This window comes from Halichoerus grypus, chromosome 7, assembly GCF_964656455.1.
Source record: "Halichoerus grypus chromosome 7, mHalGry1.hap1.1, whole genome shotgun sequence".
Classification (NCBI taxonomy): domain Eukaryota; kingdom Metazoa; phylum Chordata; class Mammalia; order Carnivora; family Phocidae; genus Halichoerus; species Halichoerus grypus.
Genome location: NC_135718.1, coordinates 129,533,392 through 129,549,185, shown reverse-complemented (window position 1 = coordinate 129,549,185; position 15,794 = coordinate 129,533,392). Strand labels below are relative to the sequence as shown.

General features: G+C 45.9%; 1 protein-coding gene across 2 annotated transcripts; it reads right to left on the bottom strand.

Annotated features, from left to right (window-relative positions):
• Positions 1 to 3,230: 3,230 nt before the first annotated feature.
• LAX1 (lymphocyte transmembrane adaptor 1) lies at positions 3,231 to 14,086 on the bottom strand. Of its 2 annotated transcripts, XM_036079550.2 has the most exons (6): positions 13,883 to 14,086; positions 13,478 to 13,673; positions 10,541 to 10,653; positions 9,983 to 10,093; positions 9,328 to 9,413; positions 3,231 to 7,576 (listed from the first exon to the last, which is right to left on the bottom strand). In XM_036079550.2, the coding sequence occupies exons 2-6, from the start codon at positions 13,564 to 13,566 to the stop codon at positions 6,782 to 6,784; spliced, it is 1,194 nt and encodes a 397-aa protein (XP_035935443.2). In that variant the 5' UTR covers positions 13,567 to 13,673; positions 13,883 to 14,086; the 3' UTR covers positions 3,231 to 6,781. The 2 variants fall into 2 exon arrangements, with proteins under 2 accessions (XP_035935443.2, XP_035935445.2); XM_036079552.2 differs by lacking the exons at positions 10,541 to 10,653; positions 13,883 to 14,086 and having other exon boundaries at positions 13,478 to 13,540.
• Positions 14,087 to 15,794: the final 1,708 nt, after the last annotated feature.

The following is a 15,794-nucleotide window of genomic DNA, read 5'->3' as shown; positions in this document are numbered from 1 at the left end:
GAAAAACAATCGGGAAGAAAAAAGAACAGGATCTTAGGGATCTGTGGAACAATATCAAAAGTTCTAAATATTGGGGTGCCTGGAGGGCTCTGTTGGTAGAGTGTGCGACTCTTGATCTCGGGGTTGTAAGTTCAAGCCCCACGTTTGGTGTAGAGATTACTTGAAAAATAAAAATCTTTAAAAACACAAAAGTTCTAATATTTATGCCATTGGATTTCCAAAGAAGAGAAGAGACAGATTGATGCAGAAAAATGTTAGAAGAAGTAATAGGTCACAAAAGACAAGGCAAGAGGGAGGAATTGCCATGGATTGGAGGAGACGAAGTTGTATAACTACATGTTCTGTGGGATCCTGGAGTGGATCCTGGGGCAGAGAAAGGGCATTGGTGAAAAGCTGATAAAATCCCAGTAAAGTGTGTAAATAATATTGTACCAATGTTAGTTGCTCTGTTTTCATCATCATATCAAAGTTATGCAAGGTGTTAACATTAGGGAATGGTTGGTGAGGTATTTGGGAAATCTCTGCATTATTTTTTGGAGCTTTTCTATAAGACTAAAATTATTTCAAAATAAAAAGGTTTTAACATTTTTAAGTGAAAGGAAAGAAGGAAGGGAGGGGTAGTGTTTACATTAATGTCAGATAAAGTACACTTCAGAACAAAGAATATGACCAGCGATAAAGAGGGACGTCATATAATGATGGAAGTCAATTCATCAAGAAGACTTAACAATCCTAAATGTGCATACAACTAACAACAGAACTTCAAAACACGTGGAGACAAAATGAGTATAACTGAAAGGATAAAGAGACAAATCAACAATCATATTTGAAGACTTCAACACTTCTCTCTAATTGCTAGAACCCATGGAAGGCACGTAAGGATGTAGATGACCTGAAGAGCACTATCAACCAACTTGACCTAACTGGCATTTTCAGAGCATTCCACTCAACAGCAGCTGAACACATATTCTTTTCTTTCTTTTTTTTTTTTTTTAAAGATTTTATTTATTTGACAGAGAGAGCACAAGCAGAGGGAGAGAGAGGGAGAAGCAGGCTCCCTGCTGAGCAAGGAGCCTGATGTGGGACTCGATCCCAGAACCCTGGGATCATGACCTGGGCCGAAGGCAGCCGCTTAACCGACTGAGCCACCCAGGCGTCCGAACACATATTCTTTTCATGTGAGATTCTGCAAAATTAGAATACCCTTGAAGAATTATGTCTTGATCTCGGATCCTCAGGAATGGATTTCCCCTCTTAGAAAGAGTCAGAGTTCTCCAGGACACCTGGGACAAACCTGAGCTTCTGTCAGAGATTCTCAGCATCTGAGTGCCAGTTACCTAGGAATCTTGTCTACATTTAGCCAACTGGAGACGTCCTCTGAGTGTCTGCGTGGTATTTCCCAGAGCATTCGTGGCTCTCTGTGGCTGCGTGCTGCTTTGATGGTTGCTGTGACTTCCAGGAAAGGAAGCACCTCCCCTAAATTAATGCTATATCGGGTACCCAATCTAAATCAGTTAATCAGGAAATCAGCAATGTACCAGGCCTAACAGCGTTCTTCTTACTCTCTCATCTTCTAAAACCTAGGGGGTGTGTGTGTGTACACGCACCTGTGTGTGTATATATCTTTGAGTCTTATAACCCGTTTCAGATATTATAAGGTTCGTGTGTCATCAGAGATACTGATCTGCTATGCAGTTGTGGTGGACAAAATGTGTTCATGTCTTAATCCCTGGAACCTGTGAATATGTGACCTTACATGGTAAAAAGGACTTTACAATGTGATTAAGTTAAGGACTTTGAGATGAGATTATCCCGTGTTATCTGGGTGGGCACCATGTAATCGCAAGGATCCTTATAAGAGGGAGACAGGAGATGACAGTCAGAATCGTTAACTCCACTTCTTGATATGCCCACATTCTACCAACAGTCTCCACCTTCAACTTACTGATGAGGAAGGGAAGACTGAAAGGAAAAAAAAAACAAAACTATGGGTATCTTATTTTCCCCTTTCTTGCTGTGCCATTTTCAGCATAAGTGGTTAAAACTAATATAAAGAAGTAGGGGAAGTAAGAAAGGACATGGTAGGTCATTTGTGTTAGAACACTATTGCCTTCTTTCTGTAATCCCTGCTTATCAACTGGTTTAAGAGTCAGAGTTTCTGGAAGTATTTGCACTTCAGTACAGGCCCTCAGCCCACAGGGAAACCAGAAATGATAATAAAGCACCATGATGCTAAGGGGTGCTCAGGGAGGAGGCATGGCAGAGGGACGGCAAAATCTTTTCTTCTGCTCACCATTAAAGGGTGAATTATAAAGAGGGAAGGAGACTTAGCAAACTCTGTATTTCATACTAAACAGCGTTCTGAATCGTGTCCAATCAATATAATATGAATTTGAATAATTAATTTACTATATTTAACTAATTAAGGAATCATAACGGATTCGTTATCTTCATATCTACTTCCTCATCCTTACCTTGAAAAAATTACCTCCTACTAGGCATTGTCAGGCTCAGGAGATGAGCCAGTTACCGCACTTGGGCATTCAATTTAACTCAAAATTTCCTGGCAACTAATGTGAGAAAAATAAAACTATAAAGGGAAAGAAATAATTATGTCATAAACAGTCTTCCATTCACTCGTTTGTAAAAAAGCTCAGAACAAGAAATGAACAGAAAGGTTACTATCTCGTTCAGGACAATCGACAGCTTATTACTCATTCTCAATTTGGGAGAATGTATGTAAGTATAACTGGCTTATTGGGGTATAAACATGAGCTGCCTTTATTTTTTCCAGGGCCTGCCCCCTGACTGTGGTTGGTTGAACTTCCCTTCCTTACTTGGTCGTAGCTCTCTTAACAAAGTCTCATTTTGATTTCTTCATTTTTCATTGTCCTCCTGGCTGCGAGAAGTCTCTCATGCCAGTATGTAAGATGCAGTTCTGCTCAAGTCTTCATCCTCGTATGTGACCCTCCTGTCTCCTTACTTGACCAGGTGGGGTTGCCACCCTCCTGGGGCTTGTCCTTGCGTCCCTGGAGAGCCCCGACTGGGTGCCTCCTGTGAGGCAGGAATTTCAACACCGGTTACTTGTGGGGTGAGTCCGACAGCCCTGAAGGAATCTGCCCACAATCCCGTCACCCGGTGTGGGAGAATTAGATCCTGGGACCATCTGCCTTTATCCCACAGTCTGAGTCCCTTCAGGCTGCTCTAACAAAAAAATACCGTAGACTGGGTGGCGCCAACAATATTTATTTCTCACAGTTCTGGAGGCTGGGAAGTCCGAGATCAAGGTGCCAGCAGGTTTGGTGCCTGGTGAGGCCTGCTTCCCGGGTCACAGATGGCTGTCTTCTGCCATGTGTCCTCATGTGGCAGAAGGGACAGGGGCTCTTTCTGGGGTCTCTCTTGTAAGAGCACTAGTCCCATTCATGAGCGCTCCACCCTCGTATCTAATCACCTCCCAAAGGCCCCCACCTCCTAATACCATCACATTGGGGGTTCAAACATACGAATTTGGGGGGCACAACTTTTTATGGCATAAGTATATGCACTGAAACAATATCATCAATCATCAATTATCAATAACCTGCCTTTATCTTGGGCCTTCTGCTAAGATCCACTGTGGATACAAAGGATTTAAATATATTTTCCTGCAGGCAAAATGATACAGATTAATAGGGAGACTGATCAAATATGTTAACAAAACAATGCAGAAAAACAAACAAATACCCAGAACAATTATACTAGCTTATGCTTTAATGTTATACCCATTTTGCAGAAGAAGGAACAAGGCATATTTCTTTAAATGGTATGAAGCTAGATGTCTTCACTTTATCCATGTTTTAAAATTATTTTATTTGGAAATAATTTACAGAAGAGTTGCAAAAATAGGAGAGAATCTCTATATATCCCTCACCCAGCTTCCCCTAATGCTAACATCTTCCATGACCATGATACAATGATCAAAACTAAGAACCTAACATCAATGTAATACTATTTACTAAAATATGGACTTTTTGAATGCTATCATTTTTTCCCCCACTAATGTCCTTTTTCTGTACCAGGATCCAATCCAAAGTACCATTATTCTATATCCAGTCATCAGGCCTCCTTGGTGTCCTCTAATCTGTGACAGTTTCTTAGTGTTTCCTTATATTTCGTGACTTTTAACACTTTTAAGAGTTCAAGTCAGGTATTTGTAGAATGTTATGCAATCTGGATTTTCTGATTTTTTTTCTCATGATAAGAATGGGGTTTTGTGGATTTGGGGGAAGAATACTACGGAGGTGAAGTACCCTTCTCCTTGATCATATAACAACTTGACTTATTACTGGTGAGTTAGCCTTGATCATATGGTTAAGATGGTGTCTGCTCTAAATTTGCACGCCCACCCCCCTCACCCCCCACGCCTGCACTGGCCTTTCCATATTCTATTTGTTAGAAAAGAGTCACTAAATCCAGCCCACACTCCAGACTGAAGGAGAGGGGAATTAAGTTCTGGGGAAAGTATTGACTAATTTGTGGACGGACATGTGTCAGAGTCATGATAGCAATGTATAAATATTTGGGGGGAGATCTTTGAAGCTATGCAACTATCTTAGTTCTCTTTAAAGTGTCATCCACTAATTTTATCACTCATTAGGACTTGCATACAGCAATTATTCTGTGGTGTCCTTTTCTTAATTAAGTTTGTATTTTAATTCCGGTATAGTTAACATACATTTCTGTGGTATCTTAGTAGTGATTTTGTTTTCCCCTCATTTCTTCTATATTTATTATTCAGAATTCATCAGGAAGGAAGATTTCTTCCTCCTCCATTTTATTCACTTATTGGTATGGACTCAAGAATATTTATTTCGTTGAGTTACAAATTTATATCATAATTATTTATTTTTATTGCTGAAATTGTTCTAGCTTTGCCCCTGGGAACTCTTAGATGGCTCCTTTCGACATACCTTCATATTTTCTTGTGTTTTCTTCCCCTGCCACCCTCCTTTTTCTTTCTTTCTTTCTTTCTTTCTTTCTTTCTTTTTCTTTTTTTTAAATCTACAAGATGGTCAAGCCCCCCCTCCTGTGTTTTCCCCACCCCAGCCCTAGAACTGCACATTTCTCCAAGGAGCTCTGGTTCCTTCTAGTGAGAATGATATTTAGAAACCAAGACCTGGGTGCTAAGTGTGTTCATTGCTTCTAGGGTGTCAATTCTTCTAGACCGTCTAGCGGACAGAGCTAAGAAATATATGTCTGCTAGCCTATGTATACACATATCTATATTTATTTGTGTATCTATTCATATATATATTTAAATAAACAAGAGTTCAAACTATACCTCCAAATCTAATCCAGCACCACAGAATTCACTGTAGCCTTTCTGATAATGAGAAACCTGTCCCTCCTTATCTACATTTACTTATTTGTTCAAGCTACATTTAAAGTACTTTCAGAATTGCTAACCTATATTCCTCTGAGATACGAATTTACCAACTAGAGTACAGTGTTTATGTAGTTTTTTTGTGTCTTTCTTATAGTCTTAAGTGAAAACATTGTTTTCTAAAGTTAATTAGGCCAGCTCCTTTTCCCCTCACCCCTTCAGTGAGGCTATATCATATATCTATAATATAGTTAGGTTTATTTGTCTTAATCTGCATTCCATACTGGCTTCCCCTGACAGCATGGTTAATTAAAAAAATTTACATACAATAAAAGTCACTGGTTGTGCTATATAGTTTTTTGTGTTTTGACAAATTCAGAGTCCTGTATCCACCACCATAATACCAATACAGAGGAGCCCCATTAACCTAAAAATTCCTTTGTATAAACTTCCTTTCCCTAAACCTGGCAACCACTGATCTGTTTTCCATCCCTATAGTTTTGTCTTTTCCAGACGGTCATATAAATGGAATCATACAATATGTAGATTTTTAGGTCTAGCTTCTATCACTTAGCAAAGTGCTTTTAAGATTTGTCTAGGTTGTTGCACGAACCAATAGTTCATTCCTTTTTACTGCTGAGTGTAGATAACCTTATTACATGGACATACCACAGTTTGTTTGTCCATTTATCTGTTGAAGGACATCTGGGTTATCTCTAGTTTTGGCAGTTGTGAATAAAGCTGCTATAAATAGCATATATGGGCTTTTGTATGAACACAAGTTTTCAATTCTCTTGGATAAACACCCGGGAGTGGAATGGCTGGGCCGTATAGTAAATGTATGTTCATAAGAAACTGCCAAACACTTTTCCAAAGTGGATATTGTGCTTTGCAATGAATGACCGTTCTGCTGTCCCACATCTTCTCTAGCATTTGGTTGTCCCCACTCTTTTTCAACTGGAAACTGCTGCACCACCCCAACTCCGACTTCTTTCTTCTTTTTGGCCTCTGCCTGGATTACAAACTAATCCGTATTCTCGCTTTGCATCCTGCTGGTATTCGCAAAGGTAATGATTTTAGACCCCCCATGTTTCCACTGTGCACGAAAGAACTATCGAATTTTTAATCTACTAACCGTCCTATAAGGCAGTTTCAGCAAACATTCTTAGGTTGGTATGAGAGATAACAGCACCATGCTTGAGAAGAATTCCTTTCTGGCTTTCTCAGAAGTTGGCTTTTGTGAGTTCCTTAACTTCTGTGTATCTCAGCCTCTTTGTAGTCTACTTGAACGAACCCACTGAAATACAAGGATGGTCAGTGGTCTTCATCAGACCCTATAGTGGCCACGGATCCGGCAGAATAGACTACTTCACAGAGCTCTCCAACTGGGTGCCTGGGTCCCAATTCATCAGGAAGGAGCTATGTGTCTGGCCCCTGCTTGGAGTCCCTGTCTCCTGACTTCGCAGCTGGCACATTCTCATAGTCACTAGAAATGTCATTTGACATTTCTTCTCCATGTTTTATCTGACTAGTCTCACTCTGTGCAGATGGCTGACAGGTCACATGTTCCCCTAGAGCCAGGAACGTCCCTGACTGCATGACAAATTGGATGTGGGTACCTGGACTATCCGTCCGGCCTTCCACATGGTCCGTGTTTGAGGAGGTCATTTCTTCCTCCACCTGCTGCTGGTTTCCAATGGTAGGTGCTGATGGGACATTTTCATAATCTCTGTAGCACTGGAAAGCCATCCGGGGCTGCTTCCCCTGGAGGGTCTCCAGATTCAACCCTGCCATATTGACATAGTCATTTGAGGTCTCAGAAGAACCGTCCTCATCGCTGAGTGGATCATCGCTCTCAGATCTTGGAGACCAAAAACAGGTGTGGTCACTGGCATTCCCACAGCCCTTGTCTTTTTCCTCAGTAAACTCCAGCTCCTGGGCATGTGGGAGGGCAAAGAGGTTCGCGGGGGTGCTGTTGGTAGAAGCTAGAGCCTCAGCAATCTCCTCTGCTGTGGGGACATTGATGTAATCTCTCGAATCCTCTGAAGAAATGCTCAGGCAGTCTCGGGCTGCTTTGACATTGACATAGTTTGCTGAGGGAGTGAGGTCCCCACACATCTGGAGCCCCGTGGCATTGTCATAGATGCCCACTGCATAGCCGTTGGCAGGATTATGGTCTCTGTGCAGCCAGAGGGCATTGGCTGCTTGGGAGGGCTATAAGCAAGAAGAGAAAGCCGGTGACAGGACGGAAGCAGAAATACGGGCGAAGCCTTTCTACTTTCCCACCCAGTACCACTATCTGATTGCTCCTTCACTCGGTTCTTCACCTTGGAGAAAATCTCTAAGTCGGGGGTCTCCAAATGCAAAGCCCTAGATCCTAGGCAGGTATGAGCAAAGTGGCTAAGCTTAAGGAAAGCAACAGTGTAAATGTGGTGATCAATTGCTACTGGTTTTTGGCCACAGTGGGTGGCTGTTCAACGGGGAGTCTCTGGTGGGGAGGGTATTGTAAACTGGAGTGAGCCTGCTGCCTCAGAGCCCATTGAGGGGCGATACAGCACAGTGGCCAAAAGTAGCGACTCAGCCTTAGACTCAGGGTGCAAATCCCAGCCTCGCCACTCTGTGCGGGGTTTGGGCAAGTTACCGAATCTCTTCGTGCCTTACTTCCCTAGCATATAAAATGGGGACGATCAAAATATCTACATAATGTGGTTTCTGTGAGGAGCAAGTGTCTGACTATGTGTAAAGTGTTTGGACTAGTTGCTGGCACGTCGAAAGCACGGACACGTGCTTGCTCTTATTATTAAAGGGGCAGCTGACATACAGACTCAGCCCATTATGGCCATTTGGGGCTGCCAGTCTGCTGTTTCCAGAACTTCTGACTTTTCACAAAAAGCTGGACATCTGGACTTTGATGTGAAATCTTTTTGATTTTTAGATGTTGGCAACTGGTTCGAAATGTTCTTCATGCACTACAGAGTCCAAGCCAAACATGTTGTGGCCTCATATGGGGTTGGGACCAAGCGCTGGAACTCACTTTGGCAGCGAAGTTCCCTCTTCCCTGCATGTTACCAGCCGTGCGGACTTGCTCCGCCACAAAGTCCCGGAGGTGAGAGCAGAGCCCAAGCGTGGGACAGGTGGGAGCAGGACCAGGAGGTGGCCGCAGGGTTCCTGAACTCAAAGCTCTGGGTGATGAGAGGCTGGGCAGCAGTGCTAGGACTGTGTTTTCTTGAAATGACCACAAACTGAAGGGACTGATTCTTTGAGGAGCAAATGAGAACTTATCTATGGAGATGAGCCCCCTGAGCTTCAAAGTCCTCCCTTTGCTGTCTCTGCGGTCTCTGCCGCACAGCGTTGTGGGACCCCTCCCTGGGGCTGCCTTCAGAGCCAGATCATAAGACACATAGGGTCATTGTTATTCCCCGTAGCACTCCCCTGGTAACCTCCGAAAAATATCCCCCATTTGATCAAACACTTTCTACACCAGCGACAGTCCTCAATGACTTACAAATATACCTGTTGAAGATAACTGAAACAGTTTGTCACAGCCCCAGAAGGAATTCCCCAAGCAGGGTTTTAAGGATGTTTTGAGCACCAACAGCATTGTTGGAATATTTGTATACCCTCCTGAGGTGATTACTTGGAAGAGGACAATATTCGGATAAGCTGTTACCTGTCTTTGTTAAAACAATCCATTTCAGTTCTAACATCCTGTCCTTGAATACACGTGCCCTGATGCCTTGCCCCAAATCCCGAACAATTGTTCCTACCTTTCTCAATTTTTCTCCCTGGGCAGGAGGGAGGTCCTGAGGCTAGTCTTCCCAACTTATTAATAGGGCCACAGGGCAACTGCCAGGGGACATGCTGTTTGCCAGGAAACGAGATCTGTGACCTGAACTTGTTTACTTCAGTTCTGCCAGAGACATGTCGTTTCTCCCAAGGGGCTTGTCCCTTCACTTGACTCTTACCACAGGCTCAGAAGGAGGTCTATCAGAATTTCTGGAGAGGAGGCTCTCGGTGCTGAAAATACGGTTACTCCTCGACTGACGTCTCCCTAAAAGAACAGAGAACAAGTCCTGGAGCTCGTAGGCCAGTCCTGTGAACGCTTCAGCCTGAACAGTCCCCGCGGTGTGGGTGAAGTGGGTTTGTGAGGTGTCTGGTGTTTGGGGCTGATGTTCTGTGGCGAGAGGGTCAGAGCTAGGGGGAATGATGTGCTCTGAGGCCTGGAACTGTCCTCGGTTTCTAGCAAGGACCGGAGGACACTAACTAGCACAGGGGTTGGTTGCTCCTGGGGCAAACCTTCACCACCTGTAATGCTGGAGGCCATGTTCTCCTTCTGGGTGTCTCCCCCGTCCCTAGACACACCCATCTGTCTTTTGCTAACTTCATATCAAGATAAAACCACCCCTCCTTTGTAGACAACCCCGAGCTCCCTTTTTAGAGCTCTCTAGGCCCCCAGTGGAGTTACATCCTGCTTCCGTCTAGCTCATCCTCCTCCATGCTCCCTGAAGGGCAGAAAGGTCTGAGTGTTTAAAGAAAGCTGCCTCTGGGTGGTGAGAGGTACATTCTGGGTGCAGAAGTTTGGGGACATCTATGCTCCATGGATTAGAAAGAAAAACCTACCCAGCTCTTCTTGCCTCTGGGGCAAGCAGTCATAAATATTTTTGTTTCCTTGTCTGGGTCGAGACAGAGAGAGTAAGGGCATGACGGTAACTCGGAGGTGAGGAACTTGTCCTGCAAGGTAATGAGAGAGATGAGGAATCACGGCAGGGGCCACTGTTACAGAATGTGGGGGCCCTTGGGGATGAGGTGGTCCCTGAAAATATTTCCCACCTGCACTATGTATCATAAAAAATGCATTTTCACACTTACCCAATTCCCTTTGAACTAGAAGACTTGGTACACAGAAGCAGGAGGAAGAAATGGGGTGTGTGTGTGTGTGGGGGGGGTGTGGGCATGAATATGTCCCGGGCAACGATTTTCAAAATGGAACTCCAATCAGCACTGAGCCTTTTGGAGCCACAGCTTAGACCCTCGAGTGAGACAATGACCAGTGTGTCAGGGAAGAACAGAGGATTCCCCAGTGCAACAGTTTATCCCTGGAGAATAAACTGGGCTTTGAATGCCAGGCTACATGACTGATGCTCGAGTGTCTCAACCTGGGACAATCAAGGGACTCACGGTGCTTCTTCCATTTATTCCAGTTCCACAGGCTGTAGAAAATCACAGTGGTCAGGAGGATGGCAAGGAATCCCGCAAACCCAGAAAAGATGGCGCTGTTCTGGTCTTTCTCTCTGTGAGGAAAAACAAGTGCCATGCCCCAGGCTGTAGGAGGCTGAGGAGGTTAGAGGAGAGGCTTCCTGCAGGAACTGGAGCCCGAGGACTTGGAATGGGAGCCAGGTGAAGGAAAGCTGAGGTGGGTGGGCTCTTGGCTAGAGAGAGGGTCTTCTTTGTGGACAGAGGGGAACTGGACACAGGAGAAGGGCGCTGTCCCTTTTGAATACCTACTGGATGCCAAGGGTTTGCGTGTGTGTGAAACTCATTTCATCTTTACAACAGTCTCATCTCTCCTTGTGGCCAGAAACCCGAGATTTAGACCAAGAAAGGCAGAGTAACATATCAAAGATCACACAGGTAGGAAGGAGCAAAGATGGAATTTGAGTCTAGGTCTGTTGGGGCCCAAAGACCATGCTCTTCCTGCCGCACCACCCTGTCCTCCAAACTTGCAAAATCGGGTTCATCTGCCCTCATCCCGTACTCCCTACTCGAGCATCAATCATGTACTGCTCCTGGGCATCCTGTCTTGTGTGGAAGGAGGGGTCACTCGCCATACAGTGAGGGAGCTCCTCTGTGACAGAGTCTGGCTTGCGGGCATTTGAGCAACCCCCATGTACGGACTTGTGAAGCTGGTCTCCAAGCAACACTTGCAGTTTTGTGGAATGTAACCGATGCAAATGCAAGGCTGAGTTCCTGCTGCTTGTGACTCCCTGACAGGGCTGGGGTTACTGCTCTGCTTTGCCTACTATAATAAGAAGTAGCCAATGGAGGCTACAGCAGGAATCATTAGTGGACCTAAATATTAGAAACCAGATCAACTACCAGGGAAGATTTTTGTCCTCCTGAGTCCTAGGCTTGTTTACCCAATTTATACTGGACATTTCCACTAGGCTGCCCAATGGACATCTCAAATTGAGTAGGTCTGAAATAGAATGGCTCTTCTTCTCCCAGAAGCCTGCTTCTCCTCTGGTGTCTCCCATCACCTAGTGGTTCACTCAGAAATCTTGGAGCCATCCTTGACTGCTCCTTTTCTTTCACACCTCACTTCCAGTCAACCAGCAGATCCTGTCTGCTCAACCCTGGGCATCTTTCCCAAACCCAATCACCCCTCACTCCTCCACTGCCACCCTCCCCCCGCCCCAAGCCACCGTGTGCTCCACACAGACATTTGCACTAACATCCTTAATGGTTGCCTTGCTTTCACTCTTGACCCCAACATCCTATCTTCACATAGGAGCCAGCGTGATCCTCTTAACAGTAAACCAGATCATGTCTCCTCTCTTCTCGTGACCCACATGACTTTGATCACACTTGGGATAACAGCGACAGTTCCTACCCAGTGAGGATGTCATGGCACCTTATGTTCTAGCCTCTGTCTACTTTCTTCTTCTTCTCTTTCTCTTTTTTTTTTTTAAAGATTAATTTAATTTATTTATTTGAGAGAGAGAGAGCACAGGGCAGGAGAGAGAGCACAGGGGAGAAGGAGAGAGAGAGAGAACCCCGAGCAGAGCCCATGCTGAGCGCAGAACCGACGCGGGGCTTGATCCCACGACCCTGATCATGACCTGAGCTGAAATCAAAAGCCAGACGCTTAACTGCCTGAGCCACCCAGGTACCCCTCTGCCTACCATCTGACCTCATTTCCCACCACTTTCCTTCTGACTTCAACAGCCAGGACTCCTGGCCGGTCCCTGTCCATGCACAGCACAGTCCTGCCTCTGACCTACAGCTCCCTCTCCCAGGTGTCTGTGTAGCTCAGTCCCTCATTTCCCTCAGGTGTCTTCGGAAATGTCACCTGCTCAGACAGGTCTATTACTCTCAGGCCCCTTAACTCTGTTCTGGTTTTTCTTCATACACTTAAGACTGATTGACATTATATTATACTTCATTTGTTTATCTGTTCATAACTGACTTTCCCACTTGACTGTAAGCTCCAGGAAGCCATGGGCTTGTCTATCCTGTTTATCTGGTGCCTGGAACAGTGCCTGGCACTTAGCAAGGGCAGGATGAATTATCTGAATGAATGAGTGAATTAATAAACATGAATGAACACAGAAGTAGATATTTTTGGGGGACTTCAGGGTTTTGATAGCTTTATGAATTCATTCCCCATCAATGCCCCTGTCCACCTGCAGGGACATATATTTGTTTGTTATGGTAATCACATTTATTTCCCTAAATGACAGTGATTTTAAATTTATTATCGCTGAATTCCACTCTTATCACAGCACTGAGATTCAAACTTACAACTGTTGCTGAAGCTTCCACTGCTGTTGGACTTTTTCTTTTTGTTAGTATGACCCTGAAGGTTTTAGCAGTAAAATTTATAGTCGCAATTAGTTCTGTGAGATTTTGTATCCTAAAGACATATCTTTATCACATCTATGATTACATTTTCCACTCATGGAAAGTTTTTAGAACCTAGAAACACATCGTTGAAAAAAAACAGGCCTTTTGTTTCCATCATGGTGGGACCTAGTTTTTTTTTTTTTTTGTGGGGGGAGAGTGGTTGTGGGGACCTGAGACAGGAAAGATTGAGGACAGCGATTGGGGCCTCTGGGAGGTGAGAAATCCAACCAGGCCAGGCAGCGGGGTCTAAGGAAATCCTGTGTTAACACGGCTTTCCCTCTCCCCCTGCAACTCCCATTTCTCTTCAATACCTATTCCTTTCCTCCCAGCAGTCCTGAGCAAGCTTCTCTAAGCCTAGAATTTGGTGGTCTTAGTGGACCTGAGCGTGCTTGTGAGGGCTGGGAGTGCTGCTGGGGTAGAAGCCCCTGGGGTCGGCCAGGGCTGTCTGTCTAAATCAGGGGAGGGTGGAGCTCACCACCCCAAGTCACTCACCTGTCCAGGCTGCTGGAAGTTACCCACAGAGTCCTGGCGTCCGAGGTCCTCCCTCTGATTTCTGAAAGGGCTGGGGTGATCGAATCCATTGTCACGGCAATGTCTCTGGCTTCAGCTGCTCCTCCTAAGCCTTCTCTTAATTATCAACAGCTAACACATGTTGCCACTTCTCCTGGCTCTTCCTAAGTTGCCATCCCTCAGGAGAAAAGGCAAAATTGGTTGGTGTTTTACATACCATCGCAACCACTTTAAGTAGATAAGACTGATAGAAATCCTCCTTGTCTTCATGTTTTCAATCTTTCTAGAACTTTCTTTCCCCCCAACCTTGCATCTACCTGGCCTCTCCCCCTGAAATGTCAGGCTGCGTGGCCCCAGACACAAAAATGACAACAGGTTTCGTTCTACCTGGATGTGGCTACAGTGCCCACCGCGGGAGGTGAGACCTCAGCCGGGTGCGGTGCTCCCCAAGAGAGGTGGTTCAGGGAGACGCTATGCTCTCAGCCTTCTGGTGGAAGTGTGAGGGGTAGAGAGGGGGAAACTGCCAAGAGGCTCGAGAGAGACTCTGTGAGAAGCTCATCCTCCCCCAACCCCCAAAGCAGACAGAAAAGAGCAAACATTTGCCAGAATGGAAACAGAGAATCGTCACAGGAAACGACACCACCAATGTGCTAATGAAGCATGGGGCACAGGAAATGCTGCTCAGCTATAAGGGAGAAGAAAACATGTCTGCACCCCCTGTTCCCTGGGTTGGCCGGAGGGCCGTGGTCTGTAGGGAGTGGGACTAAAGATGGGGCAAGGTGGTGGGGGGCTCGTGATTGTTTCTCTGGGTTTCTGAGACAGGGGGCAGGCTGTTTGCACTGACACTTCCCGGGTGATTTTGACAAAGCTGGTCTATGTTTCACATTTTGAGAATCTCTGGGTATGACGCTCAGAATGGAGCCGATGCTGGGTCAGCGGGGGCCCTGGAGGCCATTCCTTCCTGAAGCCCTGCCCTTCTTGGCCCCTGGCTGCTGGCTGTCTCTGCAGGACTCTTCTGGAGATCCATCCCAGTCCTGCTTGTTGTGCACCTGTCTCAGAGGCTGGATACCTCATTCCCCGTGTCTACCCAAAGTGTCCCAAACTTAGACAGTTGTTCAAAATTTGTTTCTAGCTCCCTTCTCTTTCCCTTACCCATCTCCCGAAGCTCTTTGCATCTTGGCAGAGTCCAAAGAGAAGGGGTCACTAAGACTTTTATGAGGCTGTGAAGGGCCTCTGACCTGGCTTTCCACAAGGAAACGGACTCCCAGGGGGCCGGCAAGACGACAGCCAGGGCCTCAGCACCATGCCTCTCTCCCATCTCTTCCCAGTGGACACCAAGACCCCTGGCTTCCGGGGGCTGTCCACCCCTGCCCTGCACGTCCAGGCTCTCACAGGGCCCCCAGGGGAGAGGGGCTGCAGCCGCAGGTGACTCCTGGCTGGCTCTCCCCAGAGCTCTGCCTTCCAAGCCCTTGCTGCCCTCCCTCCACGTGGCCTTACCTGGCAGGAAGCAGAGGTGGTTCAGAGGCAGCTGGTTCGAGAGCTGGAACCTGGGTCTCTGCCCGCTTGTCCTTCGGAATGGGTCTGAGTAGAACTAGGACTCCTCAGGAGAAGAAGATCCCTCGCTCCATGGCCCCAGTGGCCGGGACTAGTGGGCGAGAGAGCAAGGCTCCTCAGGCCTGTCCTGAGCCACTCGTTCCAGCAGAAGGCTGTGTGTGAACTGGGAACTTGGAAGGTGGTACAAAGAGAAGGGCCAATAGAACCAAACCTTAGAACCCTGACTGCTACTTTAAAAAAAAATTTTTTTTTTAGAAGAAATTCTTCTGTGTGATCATCTTAAGACCTTGCTTCTCTTATCTACCCAGAGTGCTTGAGTCAGACTAATCAATCTTCCCTCTGGTCTCCTGACTCCCACCTCCCCCCACACTTGAGGGAAACTGCCTTCTGAGAGGAGGCTCTGCAGGGTGAGCTCCAGGTTTCCAGATGGGGCTGAGCCCTGCCACCTGCTCTCCTTTCCCTCGCGGGCTTGTGACGGCCCATCAAACCAACAAACCCAAAATTGGTGTGTGAAATTATTCATCATGATAATGGAAGAAAACTACTCATTCCTGGGAAATAGGGCATATGCTTTATACCTGACTGCTCTGGTGTTTCCCTTTAACCACTTTTAATGATTTCAGGGTTGAATGTAACATGTGATCCTAAAGTATTAAGATTGGGGGCGCCTGGGTGGCTCAGTTGGTTGCGCATCTGACTCTTGATATCGGCTCAGGTCTTGATGTCAGGGTCATGAGTTCGAGTC